We start from the raw sequence: 27,842 nt of genomic DNA on the forward strand, positions 1-27,842 counted from the left end.
TAGGTGCTATAATAGAACTAAATGAAGGTAATTTCCATTAACAGAGATTGAGAAAAGCACAGATACACACACACTGATCTGTGTTGCACACTTTTATTCTGACATGATATTTCAGTGTCACAGTATTAATGTAATGAAGAGACTATAACATCTGATTCATCATCAGCTCAAAGCATTATGGGTAAAAACAGCCTGTTCTGATTTATCATCAGCTCAAAGCATTATGGGTAAAAACAACATGTTCTGAGTCATCATCAGCTCAAAGAATTATGGGTAGAGTCTCTCTGTTCTGATTCATCAAATCAGTTTCACTGATGATCCAGAATAAAGAACCCTAAACCCAGGATAGAGCGGTTGAGTGAATGTGGTCTGGACTGTGTGGAAGAGGGTCATTGTGTCTCCAGATATGCTGTAGAAGGACAGAGTTCCTGCACTGTGATCCACATACACTCCTGTTCTATAGCGATCCACATTCACTACTGTTCTACTGATGATGGGCTTTACAGGGAGAACAATCTCTATGTTATTGTGTATGAATATGCAGCTGGAGGAAGAGCAGCTCAAAGTCCAGGACTGATCATTAGCTCCAAACTCATTACCCGTTCCTTTCCTTCTGATGCTCTTATATGCCACTGCTATAAACACATGTTCTCCACTCCACTCAATCTCCCAGTAAGAGCGTTGATCACTCACACTCTCTCTACACAACACCTGAGGATACACACCATCAAATCTGTCTGGATGATCAGGATATGACTGAAGCTCTGGGTAAGTGTAAGTAATCAATGTGTTCCCCTCAGACAGATGGAGGCGTTTATGCACTGTATTCAGGTCCAGAGTGAGCTGACGGGAATCTGATGGAGATAAAACACATCACAATCAGGAATGATCAATCTGATCTTTTAATGTGTCTGAACTCTTCATGTCCAGTATTTCAGCAGTGTCTCAGTACAGTTCCCTTTTGTGGGAACTATCGACGCTACGTCCTAAGACGTTATGGGAACCCTCTGCGTGATTGCGTCGTGAAGCACTTCTGTATTTAACCAATGGTGAGACGAGACGTCAGAGGCGGGTGACGTCACGGACCAGGAAACTTTAAAGCATACCCAGAACAAAGAACGCTAGCTTCTGTTGTCTTCAGCAAGTGCTCTCTGTGTCTTGTGTGTCTTATTTGGTGTTGTTTGTCCTATATTATATATCACAGTGATCTCTTCGTCTGAGGACAAGAGTTTCAAACACAGTTATACAAAAAAGACACGATATTATGGCGGAAAAAGACCAATATAAGCAGCAATTCACTAAGTGTGTGCCTCCTTGCACTCGATTTATCTCGGGTGGGGACACGCACGAGATGTGTGTTGTATGCATGGGAGTTGAGTATGCACAGGCAGCTCTCGAGGGGGCTGTCTGTGTACACTGTGAACGGCTCACTCTCAGAGTGCTTAGATCTCGCCGGGCACTCTTTGATACAAACAAAGAGGGTGCCGCGGACAGTGTTCCCCGAAGATCTGGTCCCGCTGCTGCCGAGGCACAGCGAAGACTGCATCGTCCCTCAAGACCCCGACATTGCCCAGCAAGCCACTAAAAACAACATCAGAGTTGGTGGGCAATGCTTATTCGGCAGCAGGTCAGGCTGCAGCTTGCTTACATACGATGTCCATCTTGCAAGCGTATCAGGCTGACCTGCTGGGGGAAATCGATGAGAGTGGAGAAGCGACATTTGAGTCAATACAAGAACTAAGAAAAGCTGAGTGGGAGCAGCCTCGGCCGTCAGCTAGCTCCTCAGCGCATAGAGACAGCGCTCAAAAACCACCAGAGGCCAGTCTCAAGAGACTGGTTCCTTAGTAGATTTTATGACAGAATGGAAAGTTCTGCTGAACATTTCGAAATGGGTGCTGCTCATTATAGAACAGGGTTACAGAATTCAATTCGGCTCTCGCCCACCCAGGTTCAATGGGGTCCTTCCCACAGTGGTGACCCCAGAGCAGTCTCTGGTTATGGAACAAGAGGTTATGACACTTTTGCAAAAATAAGCTATAGAAAGGGTTCCTCCTCCTAGCAAGCCGTCATGCTTTTACAGCCGCTACTTCATTGCTCCAAAGAAGGATGGAGGGTTGCGTCCGATCATAGATTTATGTGTGCTAAATCAATCTGTACAAAAGCTAAAGTTCAAGATGCTTACACTCAAACAGATTATCCCACAGATCAGGTCCGAGGACTGGTTTGTGGCGATAGACCTGAAAGATTCATACTTTCATGTATCCATCCATCCTCATCACAGGAAGTTCCTCAGGTTTGCTTTCAGGGGCGAAGCTTACCAATACAGGGTTCTTCCTTTCGGCCTATCACTATCACCCCACACATTCACTAAGTGCGTGGATGCAGCTCTGGCTCCGCTGAGACTCCATGGCATCCACGTACTGAACTATATTGACGACTGGTTGATTTTAGCTCAAACAGAACAGCTAGCAGTTCAACATCGAGATGTTGTTCTGTCACACATGAGGAAGCTTGGGCTGAGGCTCAATGCCAAAAAGCCAAAACAATGCCAAAACAGTGTCCTGTTCCGAGTCAAATTACCAACTATCTAGGGGTAGTTTGGGATTCCACAACGATGCAGGCACGCTGTCTCCTGTTCGTGTGAGTTTCATTCTCGGGGCCGTGAAAGGGGTGAAGGTAGGCCAGTTACTCACTGTAAAACAGTTTCAGAGACTGTTGGGTCTTATGGCAGCTGCGTCCAAAGTGATAACTTTTGGCCTTCTGCACATGAGACCCTTACTTTGGTGGCTCAGGACCAAGGGGTTTTCTCCAAGGGGAAATCCTCTCTACACCATCAAAGTCACTCGGCGATGCCTTCGTGCTCTGGCAATGTGGAAAGATCCTTGGTTCCTGTCCCAGGGACCTGTGCTGGGGACTTCTCATCATCGCATAATGCTTACGACAGATGCTTCCCTCACGGGCCGCGGGGCGATCATGAGTGGTCGCTCAGCTCAGGGTTTATGGGAGGACCATCAGCTCTCCTGGCACATAAATTGGCTGGAAATTATGGCGGTATTTCTTGCACTGAAATATTTCCTCCCAGACCTGAGGGGCCATCACGTGTTGGTCCGCACGGACAACATATGGTCTCATATCAACCATCAGGGGGGTCACCGGTCTCACCAATTTTACAACTTGGCCCGTCGGATCCTCCTGTGGACCCAGGGAAAGCTGGGAGCACCTCTCACTGAGAGCAGCTTATATCCCAGGGCATCAAAATGTGGGAGCAGACGCCCTGTCGAGGCAGGGGCTGAGGCCCGGGGAATGATGACTCCACCCAGAGGTGGAGGAGCTCATTTGGAAAAATTTCAGTCAAGCGGAAGTCGAACTATTTGCTTTGAAAGTGTGATAAAGCGAGAACCACCACTCGCTTGGGGACGAAGTGAATGACCGTAAAAGATGTTAAAAATTGATGGCTCAGCCCGCAATAGCACTTTTGTGCAAGTGTGGTTTATTTACAGTGCCAAAAATATACAGTCCAACGGTGAATTATATATACAGGTGCGAAAAAAAAACGATGGGGAAAAAAAAAACAACAAACAGCAAAATAAAGAGGAAATAATCCAACCAAAAATATATAAAGGTAAGTATCCACAATATACAGGTGTTTGGAGGTTCGTTCGAGGCACCGCAGTTGCACTCTCACTTTGACTTGGTAAACAAGCAATTAGTTTGAGTCTGGCCTGCTCTTATATAGGCCAGACTACACCACGCCCCTACCACGGGACTCCTCAAACCAGGTATGTATAGCAGGTATAAACTCTTAAATTACTTAACCCATTTCCACTCATTCCTATACATTCAATTAACTTAAACACAAACTCCACACATAATCCACAAATAAGAACATTCATTACAAAAATAATACATTTAACACTTTAAATGTATCACACATAAAACATGGGTACCCCTATTAACAATTAAACAATGGTTTGGCCGGCTTCCGGTGCACTGCGCCGGTGCTGCGCGGTCAGTGACGTCATAACCGATGCTCTGTTTGCGACGCAGCATCTCACACCGGAACACCGACCATCGCATGCCCAATTGAACACACTAAAACAAGGACAAGACAGGACAATACGTCAAACCACAAACAGTGTGAGTGTGTGAAATATCCAGGGTTATGAATACTGACGGGGGGAAAAGAAATGATGTTCAACATGTCCGTGTGCCATCGGGACTGCGTGTGCACCCGCGCCACCGACGGCAGAAACAGCGGGAGGGGGAAATGAGCGTGGACCATTACAAAGGTTAGTATTTCTGTGTGAATACATGTGTGTGTGTGTGTGTGTGTGCCAGTGTTGCCCAGCAGGGACAATTAGGTCAGCTTTGTCACAGAAAGAGTCGACCCAGTGTCCACTGTGGTACTCCCTAACTCACCCAGCACCTCTGGGTCTGGATGCTATGGTACAGACGTGGCCGAGGCGTCCTTCTCCTTTCACAAGTTCTGATCAGGAGAAACTCAATCTGCTTTGTCCAGTTAGGGCTATGGGTGCATATGTCCACAGGGCTGCCCTGTGGCGAAAAACAGATCAACTGTGTTATGGGTCCCCTAAGAAAGGGGGCCCAGCATCTAAGCAGAGGATGAGCAAGTGGGTGGTCAAGGCCATCTCACTTGCTTACGAGGCAACGGGTCAGCCTTTTACACTAGCTGTCCATGCCCATTCAACCAGGGGTATGGCGGCCTCAAAAGCTTTAATGTCAGGAGTGTCAATTAATGATTTATGTGATGCAGCTGGATGGTGATCCCAGCACTCATTTATTAGGTTCTATAACCTGGATGTAAGTCTATTCCTGGGTCGTCAGTTCTGTCTACAAGATGACAGACAGGTATTTGGTTCTACGGCGTAGTTGGGACAGCGTTCCTATAACGTCCTAGGACCTAGCGTCGATAGTTCTCATGAAAGGGAACGTCTTGGGTTACTTGTGTAGCCCTGGTTCCCTGAGTAAGGGAACGAGACACTACGTCACGTTGCCGTACTCTTAGCATACCTGTGAGCGTCTTGCTTCAGACATAATCCAGAAGCTAGCGTTCTTTGTTCTGGGTATGCTTTAAAGTTTCCTGGTCCATGACGTCACCCGCCTCTGATGTCTCGTCTCACCATTGGTTAGATACAGAAGTGCTTCACGACACAATCACACAGAGGGTTCCCATAACGTCCTAGGATGTAGCGTCTCGTTCCCTTACTTAGGGAACCAGGGTTACACAAGTAACCTGAGACGTTTTCCAGATATCCTGTAAAAATCATCATTATCATGATCAACTATAAAACTCTTCTGTTGCAGTTTCTCTGCTTGTTTTCTCATTGACTTACATTGTAGGAAGTCGTTCCTGGTCTTGGGAACAAAGTCTTTGTCTGTGGAAATCAAGAGACATGAAGAGTGTAATTATCATGTCAGGAGAAAATTATCCCTGCATCCATCACTCACACATGCAGAAATCCCCCAAAACAGAAAATATTTAGAGAAATGCCTCTGCTGTTTCCTGACACAGACACTACTGAGGGTTTGATATTATTGACACGTCACCATATTTGATTTGTCTTCTGTAGACATGAACTGATCAGAGGGAACAGGATCAAATTTCACTTTGCTCCCTATACAGAGAAATCATATCACTTCATAAGACGTGGATTAAACTTCAACCTCCTTAGTAATGTTCTTCATAGAGACACTGATCAATCAATAAATGTCTCCTGCTCAATCATTTGATTAGCCTGCAGTATATTATAATTCTACTGTTTATTATGAACATGTCTGAAGAAATGGAAGCCACGTTTCAGCTTTAGTTAAATTAAAAGTTATTTTTTGGTTTTAAAGCCTTCTAAAAACATATTTGGTATCATCAGTATTTGAATGTATGATTTTAACAGTAAATCCGGGCTGCAGTAGACTCATGTTAGTGCTGTGAAGCCTTGTTTACACTGCACGCGCGTGTGGCGCGTTACGGCTACGGCAAGGTTTTGTTCCGTCTTCTGAGCGGTGTCAACTCACACCAGAAGCATTTCAGAAGTGAAGCGGCTGGATTCGCGAGACCACGATATTTGCCTGTCTGACGTTTTTTCCTTGATTTTTTTTTTGTGTTTTTAATGGCTAAATGAGTATATTTTGTCTGGTTTAATTGTGTTTATTGCTATGCCATACTTTATTTTTCTGTACCCTGCAGATTAAGTTAATACACTTAAAAGTCCAGTTATGGACAACAAGAACAAAGAAATGTAATGTTTTTCGAGCCACTTCTGGGCCGCTTCTGAAACGCACTGCGGCGCAGCTGGTGTAAACACGAGCATTGACTAGAGTGGCCGCGTATCAGCTCCAGTAGCCGCGTCGCAGCTGTAATGCGCCACACACGCGTGCAGTGTAAACGAGGCTTAAGATGTGACCCAGTGTTTGACGAGTCGATTTCTTCTCTCTTTCAGTTCATCAGGTTGAACAGCTTTTACCCGTTTTACTCTCATTCTGCGACTTTATTACATTAGCAACATTATGATTTCACACTGGTTATGCCTCTCAGATAATCTACCAGCAATAAACAAAGCCTGATATTAACCCCATAGCATTCCTATAAAATTTGCCTAAAATGCCTAAAAAAATGCATACCCAAAGGAAGTTGCATTCAGTTCCATAGATGTTTAATATGGAATATAAACTACATTGTTTAGAGTTATGTAAAATAACTAAATTGCAGCATTCAACAATGAACGAAAACAAAGCAACAATGGCTGGAAAGATATAGATATTTAAAAAAAAAAAAAAAAAATTCTATGATCTATATAGTGTCATAGTTCCCTTGTCTCCCGAACTCCATTTCCCAGCATCCTCGTGTTTCCACACCTGCACTCACTTCCCTCGTCTTCTCCCCATCAGCACTCATCAGCTGCACCTGGACTTCTTCATCAGCACTCCCTTTATAATGGACTCACTCCCTGCACTCCCTGTCGGATCTTGTTGTTGTTTATGTATGTATACTGCGTGTTATCTTCTGTGTTTCTGATTAAACTCCCTGACTTTGGATATCCGTATATGTCTCGTCTCTTCCACACCAGCATACGATAACAGAAGATCCGACCAATACTGCTGGATATCCACTAGGTCAAGAATTGGATTATTTATGATTCCTGTGCCTCCCAAGAAACACCATCCAAAGCTCACAGTGGAGGACCGGCTCTGGACTGCAAGAGAGAAATACGCCCGCTGGAGAAATACGTGGAGGAATTTGCTGAGCTGTCCTTTAAGGTAAGCTGGCCAGATGCTATTTTGAATTCCTGCTTTCTGAGGGGTCTGGACGAGGATAAGATCTGCTATTGTGAACCTGAGTTCCTCTATTCCTTAGTCGAATCTAATAATCTGGTTCTGTTTCTCAATGATTCTGAGTTTGAAATTGAAGAGGTTCATAGGCGATCATATTCTTCTCATCCAGCTCTCTCAGAAGCAAAGGTGACCTGGCCAGCTCACCAGCCACCAACTTCCTCCAACTATCGCTCCAGTGGGTGTACATCAGGGCTCCAGCCTGATACCACACCCAAGCCATCAAAGAGAAGGGCCACCAAGAGATCCAGATGTCCAAAAGGCCAGCCTTCACCGAGCCCACTCCAGGCTTCGCCGATCCCGCTCCAGTACCAGAGGGACTTTTAATCACATATGAGGGCATGTCCTGGATCCCGTCTCCAAACCCCTCACCAGCCTTCTACGAGCTGCCAAAGGAGGTGGAATACTTAATAGACTTTCTAGCAGAGGCAGTGTTCCCCGCCTTCCACGAGCCCGCATCAGCCTTCCACGAGCCCGCTCCAGTCTTCACCGAGCCCGCTCCAGTACCAGAGGGACTTTTAATCACATATGAGGGCATGTCCTGGATCCCGTCTCCAAACCCCTCACCAGCTTTCTACGAGCCGCCAAAGTAGGTTAATAGACTTTCTAGCAGAGGCAGAGCCCTCTTCAGCAGCCCGGTCCAGCAGTAGATGAGCCCGCTCCAGCTGGCTCCAGAACCTCCATGGCCTCTGACCCGCCATGGCAGTCCACGGCCTCTGACCTGCCATGGCTGCCTGAACTCCTGGACCCGCCCTGGAGACCTCCGTTCCTGTCTGTATCTCCCCCTGCATCTGCATGAGGTCTCCAGGGCGCCCACCCCCCCTCCCCTGTTGTTCCATCTACCAGGAGGGGAGGTACTGTCACAGTTCCCTTGTCTCCCGGACTCCATTTCCCAGCATCCTCCTGTTTCCACACCTGCACTCACTTCCCTCGTCTCCTCCCCATCAGCACTCATCACCTGAACCTGGACTTCTTCATCAGCACTCCCTTTATAATGGACTCCCTGCACTCCCTGTCAGATCTTGTTGTTGTTTATGTATGTATACTGCGTGTTATCTCCTGTGTTTCTGATTAAACTCCCTGACTTTGGATATCCGTATACGTCTCATCTCTTCCACACCAGAAACGGTAACGCATAGGGCCATAAATGTTTAATATAAAATATTTAATATGAAATGATACAATATATAGTTCCAGTTTAATAATACAAACATACAAAAAATGTTTATTTAAAAAAGACTACAATCGTTGTGTACGTTTACAACTTGAGCGCATCTCTCTCAGTCTGTATGACACACAAGAGCATCCTTCAACGATTCAGTCGCTGTTCTGATACTGTTTGTTAATGTTATGAATTGAAAGACATGAGCACGAGTAAATAAAATAAAGTTAAAATGTAAGTAATTCATTGCAGAAAAGCATCTCTCAAAGGCTCTGTATACAAACCCGATTCCAAAAAAGTTGGGACACTACAAATTGTGAATAAAAAAGGAATGCAATAATTTACAAATCTCATAAACTTATATTTTATTTACAATAGAATATAGCTAACATAAAATGTTGAAAGTGAGACATTTTGAAATGTCATGCCAAATATTGTCTCATTTTAAATTTCATGAAAGCTACACATTCCAAAAAAGTTGGGACAGGTAGCAATAAGAGGCCAGAAAAGTTAAATGTACATATAAGGAACAGCTGGAGGACCAATTTGCAACTTATTAGGTCAACTGGCAACATGATTGGGTATAAAAAGAGCCTCTCAGAGTGGCAGTGTCTCTCAGAAGTTAAGATGGGCAGAGGATCACCAATTCCCCCAATGCTGCAGTGAAAAATAGTGGAGCAATATCAGAAAGGAGTTTCTGAGAGAAAAATTGCAAAAAGTTTGAAGTTATCATCATGTACAGTGCATAATATCATCCAAAGATTCAGAGAATCTGGAACGATCTCAAGGCCGGGTCAAGGCCGGAAAACCATACTGGATGCCCGTGATCTTCGGGCCCTTAGACGGCACTGCATCACAAACAGGAATGCTACTGTAATGGAAATCACAACATGGGCTCAGGAATACTTCCAGGAAACACTGTTGGTGAACACAATCCACCGTGCCATTCGCCGTTGCCGGCTAAAACTCTATAGTTCAAAAAAGAAGCCATATCTAAACATGATGCAGAAGCGCAGGCGTTTTCTCTGGGCCAAGGCATATTTAAAATGGACTGTGGCAAAGTGGAAAACTGTTATGTGGTCAGACGAATCAAAATTTGAAGTTCTTTTTGGAAAACTGGGACGCCATGTCATCCGGACTAAAGAGGACAAAGACAACCCAATTTGTTACCAAGTTGTTATCACGCTCAGTTCAGAAGCCTGCATCTCTGATGGTATGGGGTTGCATGAGTGCGTGTGGCATGGGCAGCTTACACATCTGGAAAGGCACCATCAATGCTGAAAGGTATATCCAAGTTCTAGAACAACATATGCTCCCATCCAGATGTCGTCTCTTTTAGGGAAGACCTTGCATTTTCCAACATGACAATGCCAGACAACATACTGCATAAATTACAACATCATGGATGCGTAGAAGAAGGATCCGGGTACTGAAATGGCCAGCCTGCAGTCCAGATCTTTCACCCATAGAAAATATTTGGTGCATCATAAAGAGGAAGATGCGACAAAGAAGACCTAAGACAGTTGAGCAACTAGAAGCCTTTATTAGACAAGAATGGGACAACATTCCTATTCCTAAACTTGAGCAACTTGTCTCCTCAGTCCCCAGACGTTTGCAGACTGTTATAAAAAGAAGAGGGGATGCCACACAGTGGTAAACATGGCCTTGTCCCAACTTTTTTGAGATGTGTTGATGCCATGAAATTTAAAATCAACTTATTTTTCCCTTAAAATTATACATTTTCTCAGTTTAAACATTTGATATGTCATCTATGTTGTATTCTGAATAAAATATTAAAATTTGAAACTTCCACATCATTGCATTCTGTTTTTATTCACAATTTGTACAGTGTCCCAACTTATTTGGAATCGGGTTTGTACTTCAAGCTAAGTCATTCTTCATTTAGAGGTGAAAATCTTTGCAGTAAGTGTATCAAACAACACAAGAACTGTGGGTAACACTTTAGAATACTGTTTCTTACTTACTGCATAACTAATAAGAAATTACTGAAGAACTAATAGGTAATTCTTCATTAACACTTTAGTCACTACTGTTAACTATTTAGGAAGATGTGTTAACTAATCAGTATGAAAGAGAATCTTATGATTTTGTTAAGTAACAATTATCTAATCAATAACTAATGAATTCTGCCATATCTCCTGAAGAACTACTAGTAATTATCTACTAATTAAAGTTCAAGAACAATAACTATGAACTAACTACTAATGAACACAAAAATATTCATTTTCAAAATTACTTCAGTAAAATTACTTTGTACAACTTTGTCACAGTCCACTATTTATTATTATGGAAATTAAATATGTATTTATATGCTGCATAATATGTTGCACTCCCAAAAAGACTCATTCCTAGAAATTGTTTTGTCTGTATGGTGATTAACTGCTTTTGTGCTCATGTTCTGTGAGACATCAGCTTTGGAAAGGAACCTCACCATGATTATCCAACTTACCACAGATAAAAAATGTTTTTTTTTTTTACTTATTTACATGTATGTTTACGTGTATGTTTTATTTGATATACAAAATCATTGCTGTGCTGTAAATCATTTTATTTCATGAATGTCAACATACATGTATGCAGTGTCAGTCACATAACTAACGAGTGTCACATCGGCCTTTGCATGACGGAAACACCTGATCCCTTGAAAGGTGCCGTAGAACGTTCTTTTACAAGATGTAATATAAGTGTAAGGTGTCCCCTGAACGTGTCTGAAGTTTCAGCTCAAAATACCCCATAGATATTTTTTTTATTAATTTTTTTAACTGCCTATTTTGGGGCATCATTAACTATGCACTCGACTATGATACAGTGCATTTACAAAGTTCACACAGCTAATATAACCCTCAAATAGATCTTTACAAAATGTTTGTCATGCATGCTGCATGCATTCATCGGATCATGTGAGTATAGTATTTATTTGGATGTTTATATTTGATTCTCTATGAGTTTGAGGCTGTGCTCCGTGGCTAACGGCTAATGCTACACTGTTGGAGAGATTTATAAAGAATGAAGTTGTGTTTATGAATTATACAGACTGCAAGTGTTTAATAATGAAAATAACGACGGCTCTTGTCTCCGTGAATACAATAAGAAACGATGGTAACTTTAACCACATTTAACAGTACATTAGCAACATGCTAACGAAACATTTAGAAAGACAATTTACAAATATCACTAAAAATATCATGCTATCATGGATCATGTCAGTTATTATCACTCCATCTGCCATTTTTCGCTATTGTTCTTGCTTGCTTACCTAGTCTGAAGATTCAGCTGTGCAGATCCAGATGTTAATACTGGCTTGTCTAATGCCTTGAACATGGACTGGCATATGCAAATATTGGATATATATATTTATATTATATATATATATATATATATATATATATATATATATATATATATATATATATATATATATATATATATATATATATATATATACACACACACACACACACACATATATATATATATATACATATATATATGATATAACAAAAGCACGAAGGCGCAAAAGCTGCCGTTGATCAGCTTACCCGGTAGTCTCTGTAACTGACAGATTTAAAGAAAATCACAGTCGTTTGGAAAATAAATACTTATTGTACACCTTAAACAAGGGATTTAATAGTAATTAATGTTAATTGCTGAGTCCACGAATGGCTTGGGTATGCAGAGCATTCGCAACTTATATGGACTGCACGCCATATATTCTATAAAATTAAAAGATATTTCTTTTAACTGTATAGCGTAACTTTTTAATGAAGCAACAACATACATGTGTATATATGTTAGGACAAAACAAGACTGGCCAATAAAATAATTTCATTGTGCAAAAGTATTATAAATACAGAGCGGCACAAAGCACTTACACACATCCCGTGTGCAGAAGGATGCGCTTGAAGCAACACAGTTTCACAGTTTATTGAGAATTTTGTTTTAACAGTTACTGTGTGTGTGGAGAACGATTCACAGCGCTCTGTTCTCCAGTGTTGTGAACTAACAGACACTGTTTGAGATGTGCTGCACTGTTTTTTGCAAGGCTTTAAACACAAGCAAATTATAAACTTTTGTGAAGATTCAACACTGGCTCAGTTCCAGCTACTATCCCGAGCATCTTTCACAAGTTCTGAAAAGAAGTTTAAACCAGAAGCACACATCGGCAATAATGCATTGACTGTCATTGTGTGAAAAAGTGGAGAGTTAAAACAAATGTGCCTCCCCAGGTGAAAAAAATTAACACTAATTTTGTACTTAATATACTAAAAATTATTCTTTAGCACTTCTTAAGATCATCTTAAGAACATTTAAGTGTACTCAACTGTGCTATTTTGAGACACTATGAAATATGAACTAAAATGTGCTTTTAATATACTATCTCTGTATTTAAAAAATGTATACCACTTGTAGTACCCTATGGGTTCAAATGTACTATAACTGGCATCTAAATACATTTTTTTTTTTAAAAATCAGAAAAGTCATCAGCTGTGCTTACAGAAATGCAAATGATGCTTGCGATGCTTTGCTATAAGAAGTTCTGCGGGGCCGTTCACATAGTGCGTCATTTCCGCATGCAAGTCAGTTATTTCAGCAAGTCAGCAACACACATGCGGTGCGTTTTCCAGGCGCATTGAGATGAAAAATTCTCAACTTTTCAGAATGCTGCAAGCGCACCGCGGGCCATGTGACAAGGACCAACCGATCAGCTATGGCCTTTCCGTAACAAAACATCACAATCTCAGCCGAACAGCTGATCATAGCTCTACAAGGTGTTTTTAGATCTTATCACCATATATATATACTATTAATGCAAGGGCTAGAAATCAATTTATCCTTTGCTGAAACTTTCTACTCCTCTTGGAGAGCGCAGTTCATGGTTGCATAGCAACGACTGACGCCACGGGAGCGCAAGCACGTTGGAAAGAAGGAGAAGCGGTGCTTCCGCACCTTCTACGCGTTTTTAGACACAATATGTCAACGTCCCTTAGGATTCTTAATTCTAAGTTCATGTTAATGTTAATTCTTAATTTTTTTCATTGACAGACAGACCCATTCAGCTGTTATTATGAATAAAGGTTTTTATTAAACCTGAAATGTGATCTTGTATGTACAACAAGAAAAATTATTGAAATTTGTTAGTTTTTAAAAAAAAAATGAAACTGAAATTCAAATAATATTTTGTTCAAAATATTGTGATACGTACCGTATCGTAACCTGAGTGTATCGTTACACCCCTAATAAACACCTATATGTGGTACCTATTTCTATGTCGTGTGTAGAGTTGGCCATAGGTGAATTTATTTCTGCATTGAAGAAAGCCCTGTGATCTGTGTACATTTTGATCATTTCATTTCCTCTTTGGAATGGAATAACGAGAAATAAAAAGACGGCTCGTTTATTCGTTTTTTGTTTAGTTTAACCCATTCAAGCGTGTGTCTGATATGATTAAATGTTGGCAAATTTGAATGGATTGTTATTGCTGCTTCCACTGATGTCTGGCATCAGTGTGTATTTTGCAAACTCTAAATGTGTTGTTTTACTGGTGCTTATGTGTATTTAAATGTCTGAAACCTTAAAAGAAACATTATGTGGCTGAAAACACTGCATATGACAAGTGCTGAGCATGTCCGTCTCGCAGCCAAAGCACAAAAGCACAGTTTGAATCTGGCAGTTATGTGACATCGCCCAACATACTAAACCCCGTATGTGGGACCGTACGCCCAGGGGCACAGAAATAAACACCCCATATGTGGGACCGTACTTCTCAAAGGGTTAATAAATGGAAAATGAGATTTTGGCCTGATTTCTCATTTTTCAGTTGTGATTTATGAATCAGTTTATGGCTTTGATATTTCATTCACACATGTGGGAGGTGCCGAAACGCCCCTTTCATCTGATTGGTCAAACAACACCGTCTTTAGGACAGCCTTATTTCTGGTAGAATAAGAGTCGGTACGGCATTGTCAAATCGTCCCACTTTATAAGCTTTTGAAATTAAAAAAAAGTATATATAATATGAATAAAAGAAAAATGTTTACTGTATGATGAATGGGCATCAAGAATCCTTGATAAATCCATAAAAAATAATCATAAGCATGACCACTTATATGGTGATTTTATAATGTGTTTGCATTTGTGATAATTTATATCTAATTTCTTAATTTTGTTCATGGAGATAACGTGGACAATGTGTCATGATTTAGTGGAAGATTGCTGGCATCTACTGAAAAACAAACATTTAAAACTAAAATAACTTGAAATTTTAAGAACAACCACAAGATGGCTGAAGAGCATCACTCATTTTGCACATAGCTATTTTTATTATCTTTTCACAAGTTTCATTTAGATTTGTGTTTTGACATTATATGATCACTGAAGTATTTAAAAAAAAATTTTTTTTTTTTGCAATTATGCCACGATACAGTCAAACCTGAACATGGTGTTGTGTGCATGTTTGTTCTCTATTGTGGATGTAGTATGGCGTCACCCCTTGATCTGCCTGCATTGACACTATTCTTGAAGAGCTGCTGTGCAGCCAAAATTATATACCAGTTATCACTGTAAAGCTGCTTTGACACAATCTGCATTGTAAAAAGTACTATATAAATAAAGGTGACTTGACCCCTTCACTTCTGTGTGTGTTCTGCATTGTAGCTGATTATTTGTTTGACAAAATATGTAACAGAGAGCATTTTTTATAATCTCAAATTCGAATCAAGATCAGTTTTGGTTGCATGCATTGTTGTTACGATAAAATAATGTTTTGCTCATTACATTTGACATTGTATCAACCAATTCATACAGAGCCAGAGCAGCCTAAAAAATAATATATTTACAAAATAAAATTCATAAATGCACAGCACAATACTACGGAGCCCCTAAAGGGACATAGTGGTGGAAAAAATTTGGGATGGGAGGAAAAAAATTTTTTTTTAAATTTTTCCCTCGCAAAACATTTGCATTCTCTCACAAAGATATTTGTGTTCCCCAAAACCTGTTGTGAGATCTGACAAACACTTCCTATTTGATTTCCCACTGGCAGTGGTTCACAAAGCTCAGTGTTTTCGGTCCGTGAATCTTTTGGTCATTCCTATTTTAAAATTTAATATTGAAATCGGAAAATGTAAAAAGACATAGAAAATGATGCTGTTGAAACCCTGTGTGGTTGATCTGCATTGTGAAGCACCTATGAAATCAGTCCAATTGCATGCAGGAAGGTGGGTAACATCATGACCAGGAAATTACATAGTGCACCCAGACCAAACAATGTCAGCTTCTGACAGGCCGAAGCAAGTCATTCACAGGCATGAAATTCCAGCACTGTACCAACCGGGTAGTAACTGGATCCAACTGAAGATTTATGCAAGTTTCCTTGTGCTCCGGAGTTAGCATGGTCTCACAACCTCAGTTGTCTATGAGTTGCGCTCCCTCAGAGGCCAAACCCACACTATAACTCTGCTCTCGAAAACTCCCGGGAGTAGAACGATCAGGGAACCGTGTACAGACACAGCCTCAGCCACATCGGCTCCTCCATATGGGCTCCAACACCTTGGGGTGGAGTCTCCGTTCCCTGGGCCTCAACCCCCTGTCTCGACAGGATGTTCACTCCCTAAATCTGGTATCCAGGGATGTAGAGCCTGAGTCATCATCACCAGGCAGGTGCCAGGAAAATGATAACGTATCCACAGACTCTGAGTGACCATCCATGATCGCTCCTCAGCCCGTTAGGAAAGCATCTGTTGTTCGCATTACGCAACGACAAGGAGCTCCAGCACAGGAACCTAGGACAAGTGCCAAGACCTCTCCCACATAACCAAAGTATATATATGTACACATATTATATATATGTACACAGACACACACATTCATATATATATATTCCCTCGAAAATAAAGCCGACAGGAGCGGAGATAAAACTCCTGATAGTACATGCTACACTTTGGGACATTTTTATAAATGAACACTGTCAGCCCGATCTTTAATGAGAGCTGATGTGCACTTTAGTCCCAGCAAACAACACATAAATCATGTGTATCCCGGAGCAGCCAGTGCAGGGAGGAACACATGATTCAAATCACTGTTTGCTCACCATTAAAACTCCTGTCTAGATAAAATATGCTTGTGGACAAACAACAATAAATAGACAGAAACAATTTCACATAGAGCGCTTGCTGAAGGCACAGAAGCTGACATTGTTTGGTTTGGGTAAGCTATACAGTTTCCTGGTCATGACATCACCCACCTTCCATCACGCCACTGGAGTGATTTCATAGGCGAGGGGGCGGTTCAATATGGCGCCTTAGCAACATGTGAGTTGATGTGCTCTGCAAACTCAAACGGAGAAATTGACTTTTAGTGCCATCAGAATAAGACTGTATCACTTTCTTTTATCTTCTATAGCAATTTATAGACAAATGTCGTTCTAGTAAAGAGTGACATAATGGGCAAGTCCAAAAAAAGAAAAACAAAGAGCCCTTTGCAGGCTAATGCTAACCCTGCTATCAAATCCAATCATGAAACACTGCAAGCCTCTAATATTCTTGCCACAGAGAATCTGCACGATTAATGTTAAGTTCGTAAATAATCTCAGCATATTGTCTAAAACAAAAGTTACGACATCTATGTATGATGACTTAATTGATACGAGTCTGGGCTTCAGTATATCTCTGTGCTGTCCAGTGAGTCGCGCAGCATTGCCACACAGATTTTGATAGGTGCTGAGCAATAATAAAAGTGTGACAAAGGTGTTGGCTAGTAGGTAGTTGTGAGTGCAGGTGCAAAGTAAATTATTATTTCTGAGATAAATAGTATAATATTATTCCTTATAGCCTAAATGTAGAATAAACGCGTTAAGAATCTGTACAGCTGTAGAGCGAGGGTGTAACGAAGCGGGACTCAGGCAGAGATCCATGTGCAAGCTTTTATTCAAAGTGAGCATAGTCGTACAGGCTGGGTCGATCAGGGGCAAACAGGAACAGCAAGGAACAGGCAGAATCGTAGTCAGGGTACAGGCAGTAGATCGAGGCAGGCGGATATCATACACAGAACGGTATACCAGGCAAGGGTCAGGACAGGCAGCAACGGGTCAAGAAACAGGAACAGGCAGCAACGGTAACAGACAGGCAGACAGGAATATAAACGCTCGGAGATGATACACTGGGTAATCAAGACTTCGCGGTGAGGTGGTGTGTGTGTGAGTCCTTTATAGTCCAGGTAATGTGTGGCAGCTGGGTGTGGTGATTAGTGTGGAGTGATTGTGAAGTGAGTGCAGGTGAAGAGCAATGGAGGATCATGGGAAATGTAGTCCGGGATGTGACAGGAACAGACGTGATCGTGACATAACGCCCCCCTCCCAGAAGGCGCGTCCTCGCGGCGTAGATGACACCAATAGGGAGGGGGGGTGGGTGCATTGGAGCTCTAGTGGCGGACAGGAACGGAGTCTCCAATGCAGGTTCCCGGGCTGCCATGGCAGGTCAGGTGTTACGGGCAGCCATGGCGGGTCAGGTGCCCCGGGCAGCCATGGTGAGTCCGGAGTGTCAGAAGGCCATGGGGATCAGGTGGCTTGGGTAACCTCGGCAGGTCAGGTGACTTGAGCAACCACGGGAGGTCAGGTGGGTCAGGTGGCTTGGGCAGCCACAGCAGGTCAGGTGGCTCAGGCAGCCACGGCAGGTCAGGTGGCTTGGGCAGCCACGGCGAGACAGAGTCCGTGAATGACCACGGCGGGTCAGAGTTCATTAATGGCCAAAATAGTTCAAAGGCCGATGACGGCAGTGGCCGAGCAGGGTCCCCACCCACAAGCTTCCCACCCCTAGGTATACTGCCCCCCCCCAAAAAGTTCTTGGGGAAATCCACAGAGGCCCTGGCGGTTCATGGGCAAGGAGCTCGGGTGGCGCTGGCAGGGTAAGGAGCTTGGGTGGTGCTGGCAGAGCAAGGAGTTCAGGTGGCGCTGGCAGAGCAAGGCGTTGGGGCGGCGCCAGCAAGGCAAGAAGCACAGGTGGCGCAGGCAGGGCAAGAAGCACAGGTGGCGCAGGCAAGGCAAGAAGCACAGGTGGCGCAGGCAGGGCAAGAAGCACAGGTGGCGCAGGCAGGGCAAGGAGCACAGGTGGCGCAGGCAGGGCAAGGAGCACAGGTGGCGCCGGCAGGGCAAGAAGCACAGGTGGCGCCGGCAGGGCAAGAGCAGGAGAGACCTCTGGAGTGGTCTCCAGGCCCACAGCGGCCTCTTGAAGGGCGTCCGCATCTTGAGGAGAGGAGGATGCCTTTCTCCTCCTCCTCCTCCTCCTCCTTTTCTGAGGGTGAGGCGATGGTTCACTGGTTGGAGCGGGTTCTGGAGCGGACTCAGTGGCGGCCATCTTGCCCGTGAGCACTGGCAAAGCAGCCCTTTTGTCCTTCGCGTCCAGGGCGTCTGAGTGCGTCGCAACCAGTGAACATGAGTCCATAGTAACCGGCGAAGTTGAGAGCGTTGAAACAGACGAAGTTGAGAGCGTTGAAACAGACGAAGTTGAGAGCGTTGAAACAGACGAAGTTGAGAGCGTAGCGGCCGCCGGGCTTAAGTGCGAAGCGACCGCCGGGCTTGAGTGCGAAGCGGCCACCGGGCTTGAGTGCGAAGCGGCCACCGGGCTTGAGTGCGAAGCGGCCGGCTGACTTGAGTGCGAAGCGGCCACCGGGCTTGAGAGCGAAGCGGCCAGCTGACTTGAGTGCGAAGCGGCCACCGGGCTTGAGAGCGAAGCGGCCGGCTGACTTGAGTGCGAAGCGGCCGGCTGGCTTGAGAGCGAAGCGGCCGGCTGGCTTGAGAGTTTCGGAATGCCAGCTGCTCGTGCTGTAGTCAGTGGAGGATCATTCGTGCTGGATCGCAATCCTCTCCGCTCTCGGGCAGGACCAGCGACGTGACGTGATTCTGGGCGATCAGCGGAGACGTGACGTGACTCTGGGCGATCAGCGGAGACGTGACGTGACTCTGGGCGATCAGCGGAGACGTGACGTTGCTCTGGGCGATCAGCGGAGACGTTGACTGGTGTTGCTGTTATGGGAGCCGCCATCTTGTGAGTGTCCTTTGGCGCGGCAGCCATTACATGATTAAGCGAGGTGTCGCATTCCTCCGCGACACCCACAGTAAACAGAGAGCCAACAGTCAATAAAGCATAGTCTATGAAGCTGCTAAGTGACGAACGCGGTCCCTCTCGTCTTAATTTATTCTGGAGAGGCTGGTTGACGCCATCACAAAAAAAGTCAATCAGTGCACAGTCCGGAAGATCAGAGAGGTAAGCAATGTCTAGATATTCCTGCACATATTCCTCTAACGAACGCGTGCCCTGCGTACTCCATAATAATAGTTGCATAATGTCCATACCGTGCAAATGCTCTCTGGGAAAGCTGCTGGATCGTGGTGGCGGCGAAGTCTTCTGTAACGCAGGCAGGACTCAGAGTAAGATCCAAATGCAGCGTTTTATTTGAAGTGAGCGTGGTCGTACAGGCAGGGTCAAACAGGAACAAACAGGAGCAATAAGGAACAGGCAGAGTCGTAGTCAGGGTACAGGCAGTAGATCGAGGCAGGCGGATATCATACACAGAACGGTATACCAGGCAAGGGTCAGGACAGGCAGCAACGGGTCAAGAAACAGGAACAGGCAGCAACGGTAACAGACAGGCAGACAGGAATATAAACGCTCGGAGATGATACACTGGGTAATCAAGACTTCGCGGTGAGGTGGTGTGTGTGTGAGTCCTTTATAGTCCAGGTAATGTGTGGCAGCTGGGTGTGGTGATTAGTGTGGAGTGATTGCGAAGTGAGTGCAGGTGAAGAGCAATGGAGGATCATGGGAAATGTAGTCCGGGATGTGACAGGAACAGACGTGATCGTGACAGAGGGACTTTTATTCTGTTGAGCTGAACCGATTAATAACTGATGACGACATGGTTTGACAGCTCATTGACCAATCAGCGGAAAGAGGCGTTTCATTCCCGCCCACATGTAGAGATCGAATATTCAAACTGCTTATTTGTTTCCAACCACAGAACGAAAAAAGAAAAATCAAGCCATTTTTTTTGTTGTTTTTTCGTTTTCATTTTAAAAATGAAAAACGAAAAAAGGTGCGGTTTTCTAATTTTTCTGATTTCAATATCAAATCAAAACATGAATGAACGGAAGATACCCTGATTACGGTGCAATCACGCAGAGCGTTCCTATAGTGCCTTTTTCCAGCAACGTGCCGAAATTTCATTTTTCGCACATTTTTCCGTTTTTTTCAAACTAAATGAAAAACAAGAATTCAGCTTGATTTTTCATTTTTCGTTCAGGAGTAGAAAATGATAAACAACTTGAATGTTGATCTCAACATGTGGGCGGGAATGAAACACCCCTTTCTGCTGATTGGTCAACCAAACATTAAACGGTGCCGTCATCAGTTCTTCCGCAGTTCAGTGCAGCAGAATAGCAGTCCTTTGCTGTGATAGATAGAGATTTAGATTAAATGTAAATTTAAAAGAACGCATTAAATCTCTTTCTCATTAAACAGCCAGACTTACGAATGACTCACTTGACACATTGGCTACTATATCAAGGCAGAGCCTAGACAAGGCTTCCTTCTGTGTGTCCATAAATTCTAAGTGTGTTAATAGGCTATAAGGAATAATATTATACTATTTATCTCAGAAATAATAATTTACTTCGCACCTGCACTCAACAACTACCTACTAGCCAAATATCCTTTGTCACACTGCCTGTTTTATTATTGCTGAGCACCTATCAAAAACTGTGTGGCAATGCTGCGCGACTCACTGGACAGCACAGAGATATACTGAAGCCCAGACTGGTATCAATTAAGTCATCATACATAGATGTCGTAACTTTTGTTTTAGACAATACGCTGAGATTATTTAATAATTATTAAGTATTGGCTGGATAACTGATGGTATACAGTAAGGCTGCACAATTTATTGCGATAAAATCACATGCGATATGGCAAAGGCTGTGATTATTTGATGCATGGCTTGTCAGAGCTGTACGGCTCTGTGATCAGTAGTAAATGCTTCTCCATCTGAAAGCTAGAGGGCGCTCTTGCTCAGAAAATCATGCCCTGCAGCAGAAGAAGATAACACGCATCATATCGCTGTAGCTGAATAAACAGAAGATTGAAATGCTTTGATTAATTAAACATGACTAATAAACACACGACTGCCTTATTCTGAGTAAGAAGCACATCATCTCACAGAAGGACGCTCAACTTCTTTATGAAGTGAGTTTGGAGTAAAAACATGTTATTAAATGTTGTCTTTTGTTGGACAAGATGTTAATAAATGCTTCTCGTGTCTGAAAAGAAGTTTGACGTGTGTTGCTTTTTCAAATGTACATTATAAACGACTCAAACTCGCAGTGCTTTCAGATGGATTAGCATTTGGAGCCATAGTTCATTGACAAGCTGCGCATAAAAAACAATCGCAGCCTTTGCGATTTCATATTTGCACTAAGAATCGCGTTTTAGAGATAATCGCGTTCAAGTTCAGTGTTATTTTTCGTATCGTGCGATATATCGTGCAGCCCTAGTATACAGAACAGTTATGTTCTCTGCAACGAAACTTCTGAAAAGCAAATAAATTCACAGAACCGTTGAGCGACTGACTCTCAGTAGGCACACAGTGTTTCATTCCTGTATGAATAAGAGTCTTTAAACAACCCATTAATATAGACGATAATTTAGTATAATTAATATAGACAGCCACTTTTTTTTTATTCCTGAATGAATCAGCGAATTAATAAATAGCTCCTTCCTTAACACAATGACTTACTGCCACCTAGTGGCGATATTACTTTTATAATTAAAGTATCATTTCATTGTGCCATTTCATTATGCCATTTCATATTTGTGTATTAAAAATGTTGTTTAAAATAAGAATCTCATATTATACAATTGTAATTGCTATGTAAATGTATTTACTATAAGCACATCTGAATGCTACATCTGAAACATCATACAGTTGGTTGATACTGATTTAATTGGTAACATCCTATAGTGTCATATTATTCTAATTTATTTGACTAGATTTAGGAATTTAACTTTATAGATAGCATACATATTTAATAAGATTAGGAAATAAATTCTATATAAAGGTAAAAGAAAAATAGCCCTGAAAATCAATAAATTAATTTCTGACACTGGTAGATGGCATTACATATGAAAACCTTTCATCTCTGGTTTATTGTACAAAGTCTTATTTCAGGGTTCCTTTCAATTCAGACAAGTTCACCTTAAAATCGTTAGCCTCAAATTCATATTTCACTAAAATCAATCACTGAAACAGCCATTCTTTGAGATAATGGCATTATTATATGCATCTGTTGTATGAATCAAAATCATAATAGAACTATAACAGATGTGCTATGAACATTAACTATGATACAATGTTATTTCTTTTCATATCTGTCATATTATTTCAAGATCCTCCATTGTCCAAATCTCAGAGTATTTCCTAAAAAAGTTATGACATCTGAGTATGATGATTTAAATGGACACAGGTCTGGGCTTCACTATATCTCTGTCTGTCCAGCGAGTCGAGCAGCATTGCCACACAGATTTTGATAGATGGTCAGCAATAATAAAACAGGCAGTGAGCCAAAGCTGTTGGCTATTAGGTAGTTTTAAGTGCAGGTGCAAAGTAAATTATTACATCTGAGATAAACTAGTATAAGTATAATATTTCTGAGATAAACACACGTAAGTTGCCAAATTTATGCACAGAGTCTTTCCCTGAACGAAAAATGAAAAATCTAGTTGAATTTCTTGTTTTTTCATGTTTTTTAAAAAAATAAATAAAAATAAATCTGCTTTCAATCACTTTTTTGAGTGTCGTCTCACCTTGTTTTTCCTTTTTGATTTCCTCAGTCTGAGCTTCACACTTAGCAAGTCTGATTTCCAGATCTTGTTTTTCCTTTTTGATTTCCTCAATCTGATCTTCACTCTTAGCCAGTCTGATTTCCAGATCTTGTTTAATTTCCTCAATCTGAGCTTCACTCTTAGCTAGTCTGATTTCCAGATCTTGTTTTTCCTTTTTGATTTCCTCAATCTGATCTTCACTCTTAGCATGTCTGATTTCCAGATCTTTTAGTTGCTTCTCTGTGGCTCCAAGTTCCTTCAGTACATCTGTGCATGTTTTCAAAGGACAAGTCAATCCTGAGACGGCAGATTCTGTTGCGAATATGACGTTTGGAGCGAATACAAGACATTTGTACAGAAGCAGAAGAACTGCTACTCTGAACTTCATTCTTAGTGCTTTAGCTAAAGCGTGTTGGAGATGTGTGTGCTGTATCTGTATGTTCAGAGTGTTACAAATCGAATGCTTTTATACCATAATCTTCAGTAATGCTCACATGATTAACAATTTAACCAATGACAGACAAAATAGCCAACAGCATATGACTGTTTCTCAAAAAATACAGTTGTGCTAGCTTAATGTTTTACAAATTTATGCAATGTTGATGTTGTGTTTTCTTTGGCAGCTTTGATCTTGCAAAACACTGAACTTTGAACTTTGGACTTAATAACAGTTAATAACAGTTCTTCATCCTCAGAGAGAGCATCTAGACAAAGACCAGAGGACAGTGAGGATGTGATTTTGGTCATGTTTGTTCTACTGGTTTCTGTTCATACACTGGAGCTTCAAAAGCATCATCAAATAATGTCATGAAGCTTCTGGAAGTCAGGCTTCATTTACGGATATTGTATGAACAGAAACCAGCAGGACAAACTTGACAAATCACCTTTTGTGTTCAGAAAAAAGAAAAAAAATGAGCACAGGGATTGAACAGCATGAAGGCGAGTGAATAATAATTGAATTTACATGTTTGGGTGAATTAACCCTTTATGCCCCCAAATAGAAACTGAATGAAATGCATGTATGCATTTATATTATAGTAGTACCTTGATAAAGCAGCTTTAATCAGCGTTTGTGCTCGAGACACTAACAAAAAAGATGTACAAAAACGTCTCAGGTTACGCATGTAACCATGGTTCCCTGAGAACAGGGAACGAGACTCTGCGCTAGACTGCGCTATGGGGAACCGTCACTAGTGACAGGTGTTCGAAATGCCAAGAAATCACACAACTCCAATCCTACTGGCCGGCGACAGCCTATGACGTCGAACGGCGCGACCCGTGACGTATAAAGGGAGCGCCTGAGGAAGCAGTCAACACCTTCTCGTCTTTGAGGTACTGTTCAGCAAGCATCCCGAAGCATGACAATGAAGCGCAGAGTCTCGTTCCCTGTTCTCAGGGAACCATGGTTACATGCGTAACCTGAGACGTTCCCTTTCGAAAAGGGAACTTCAACTCTGCGCTATGGGGAACGATATACCCACGCCGCCATGCTGGAGGAGAGTGCATGCCCAAAAAGTCTGGACAAAAATCCGGCAGTTCCAGGGAAAAACCGGGAGCAACTCTCCAAGGCTGTCAGTGACAGCATTCCCTACGGCCAACTGCCCAAGCTGAGCCTAAAAGAGGCCTTTCATAAAAGGCCTGCCAAGGCTGCTCAAGGCATCTGGGACCAAAAACCTGTAGGAAGTGGTCCCTTAAAGCAGGGGTTCTCAACTTTTTGCAACTCATGGCCCACCACTGACTGTTTAAAAGCATTCCGAGGACCACCTTTCCAAATATGATAGTATGAACAAAGAATAACAGAAAATTCAAAAAGTACAATGCTATACTCCACTGTTAATCTGTTATGCCACTGTAGCAGACTAGGTCAAATCAGGTATATAGATGAAAACTGTCCTTGCATAAAAAAAGACTTGGCAGGTTTACTTTAACCATTTATTCTTGTAACAGGGCAGGTAGGACCAATGACTGGTTCAGACACACAAGGGGAACACTCTTTTAACAAATTAATCCATAATAACATCCATGCTAATATACCTGTAACATTCTCTCTATTTCATTAGATAGAATACAAGCTGGACCATACACAGGGGGCATGCTCCCCCGAGAAAATTTAGATTTCTTTGGTGTACAAATGTGCAATTTTAAGACGTTTTAAGTCCAACAAATTGGATAACAATAGCTTTAAAACCATGTCAACAACATGCACAGTTTTGAGGCAGCTTTAATTGCATGTGTGGTAATTTCATGACTTAACTTACAACAGAAAAACGATGGTCATTGCTCGTAGTTTCTTTTGTGCTTTATATTAGCTATAATAAAGTAATTATGCAGCGCGCGCCGGCGCATTTGCGCTTGCAATTCTTGAGTGCGCGTCGTGAGCAGTCGTGTTAATTTTACCGACATAGGCTGACAACATCTCATCTGACCGCAGTTCACTGTTGTTCAACTGAAGCTCCCTCGTCATCACCTGCACCTTTTCTGCGCTCGTTTGACTTGCGCCTGGCGCTGAGGCGAACTCGGAATGCCCGTCTGAAAAGTGTCCCGTTTGTTGTGGTCGTAAAGAGACAGTTCTATATAAACGCAGTGTTTTACTCAGCGATGTTTAAAGATTTTTATTTTTGGTATTTTATATGCTCTGTTGATGGTTTGTGAAGTAGGCCTAGCATAACACAGGGGGGATTTTTTTTTATCCCCACCGAGGATAAAAATAATTCAGCAGAGGCAGGGATAGCCTACATAGACCAGAAGAAGGGAAATCTGCATTTCTTTTCAGAAAATGATCCATTTTATATTAACATAATGTTACGGCATTTGATCGAACAGATGTTCAATTTGACATTGCGACGTGATTGGTGTTGCGATATTTAAAAATAAATTACCTTTTAGATAATGCATCTTGACTTGACTGTCACATAATATGTGTTTTTGGTAACATAAATTCATAAGAATAATTAGATAATCAGAAAATATCAAGATTTGTCAATTAAAAAAAAAATAATAATAATAATAATAATAATTTGGGTGTAGTCTAACACGGCACTAGATGGCACTCCAAGGCCCACTAGTGGGCCGCGGCCCACCGGTTGAGAATCACTGCCTTAAAGGGAATGTGGCCAGGGAACCAGAAGGAATCCCGGCCAGTCACTAGGGGATAAATTCACCCCTGACGCCACCAAGGAGGCCGTACTAATTTAGCGAAAGCCAAACGTAGTCTGGGCCAACCTTGTCTGACATACAGAATCTCCAATGCGCAAACTCCAAAAGAGGAGAGCAGGTAAGAGCGACTGGGAAAGGGCAGTGAGCAACTCAAACCCACACGCAGAGATGGGCATCCTGGAGAGCGGAACTCAGCTGAGCGCTATAAACCCCCATACTGAGGGGAGTAAGACCACTCATTCTAGGATCTACTCAGCTTCTGATAAAGCGCTGAGGAGGCTGTGCGCTAGAGCACCCTGGTACAGGGGAGCACAAACCAGCCTGGGGCCAGTCTGAACGGGAGACTTAACAGAAGTCTACAACCAATGACCAGCTTAGGGAGCTAAGCACAATTACGCAGTCAACCCTGTATAAATACTGTAGGCACCATGGAGGCCGAACAAAAGGGGCCTACAACATAGCTAATTAGTTCATTGTAAGAACTCTATCACAACATGAACCCAAAACACAGGGTGGTATTCAGGATGGCCCATAAGGCCATTCGACTGAAAACATAGCATGCTAAGCACATGACCAACCAAGTAATTAGGTAGCTGTGAGTGCCCACAAAACAGCCCGCCCAACACAATCCAACGAGCAGTGTACTCTGTAAAAGCACCTTTTTACTCTTTAAACAAGAGGAGTACAACATACGCCATCACGTGCTAAAGAAGGCCCCATGGGCCTATAACCTCAGCAGACACGTGGCATCAGCTCGTGGCAGTGTTATCAAGCTCCAGGCAGAACAAACCGACTACAGAGGAGGCTAATGAGTCAACCGGAGCCCTGGCCAGCCAGCGACATTAAATTCCTTTTACTGTCTTCAAAAAGAATGTAAAAGAAGCGCAAAAGGTACATGCCAGCATGTTCCCAAAGGAGGCCCCGAGGGCCTAACTGTTACACGCGGAGTCAGCAAACGGCCATTAAAGGATTAGTCCACTTTTAAATACACTTTTCCTGATAAATTTACTCACCCCTATGTCATCCAAGATGTTCATATCTTTCTTTCGTCAGTCGAAAAGAAATTAAGGTTTTTAAGGAAAACATTCCAGGATTATTCTCCTTATAGTGGATTTCAATGGCTACCAACAGGTTGAAGGTCCAAATTATAGTTTTAGTGCAGCTTCAAGGGCTTTAAACGATACCAGATGAGGAATAAGGATCTTATCTAGCGAAACAATCGGTCATTGTTTGTCTATCGGAAAAAATACAACCGTTTAAGCTTTATAAACAAAATATCAGCGTGAACG

At 42.5% G+C, this 27,842-nt stretch overlaps 2 protein-coding genes and 1 pseudogene across 5 annotated transcripts in view; 1 reads left to right on the forward strand and 2 right to left on the reverse strand.

The window, feature by feature from the left end:
- The window catches only part of LOC125280859 (gastrula zinc finger protein XlCGF57.1-like), a 1,316,469-nt gene that overhangs the window by 1,167,278 nt on the left and 121,349 nt on the right, over window positions 1-27,842 (forward strand). The gene's annotated exons all lie outside the window — the stretch shown is intronic.
- Window positions 1-27,842, reverse strand: part of LOC125242807 — a 267,069-nt pseudogene that overhangs the window by 200,591 nt on the left and 38,636 nt on the right.
- LOC125243400 (tripartite motif-containing protein 16-like) lies at window positions 78-23,943 on the reverse strand. Of its 4 annotated transcripts, none has more exons than XM_048153065.1 (4): window positions 23,560-23,943; window positions 23,380-23,475; window positions 5,355-5,396; window positions 78-854 (listed from the first exon to the last, which is right to left on the reverse strand). In XM_048153065.1, exons 1-4 carry the CDS (start codon window positions 23,783-23,785, stop codon window positions 298-300), a joined length of 921 nt encoding a protein of 306 aa, XP_048009022.1. In that variant the 5' UTR covers window positions 23,786-23,943; the 3' UTR covers window positions 78-297. The 4 variants fall into 4 exon arrangements, with proteins under 4 accessions (XP_048009022.1, XP_048009015.1, XP_048009008.1 ...); XM_048153058.1 differs by having other exon boundaries at window positions 23,380-23,470; window positions 23,525-23,940; XM_048153051.1 differs by having other exon boundaries at window positions 5,355-5,390; window positions 23,380-23,940.

Source organism: Megalobrama amblycephala, linkage group LG1 (genome assembly GCF_018812025.1).
Source record: "Megalobrama amblycephala isolate DHTTF-2021 linkage group LG1, ASM1881202v1, whole genome shotgun sequence".
In the NCBI taxonomy this organism is placed as follows: domain Eukaryota; kingdom Metazoa; phylum Chordata; class Actinopteri; order Cypriniformes; family Xenocyprididae; genus Megalobrama; species Megalobrama amblycephala.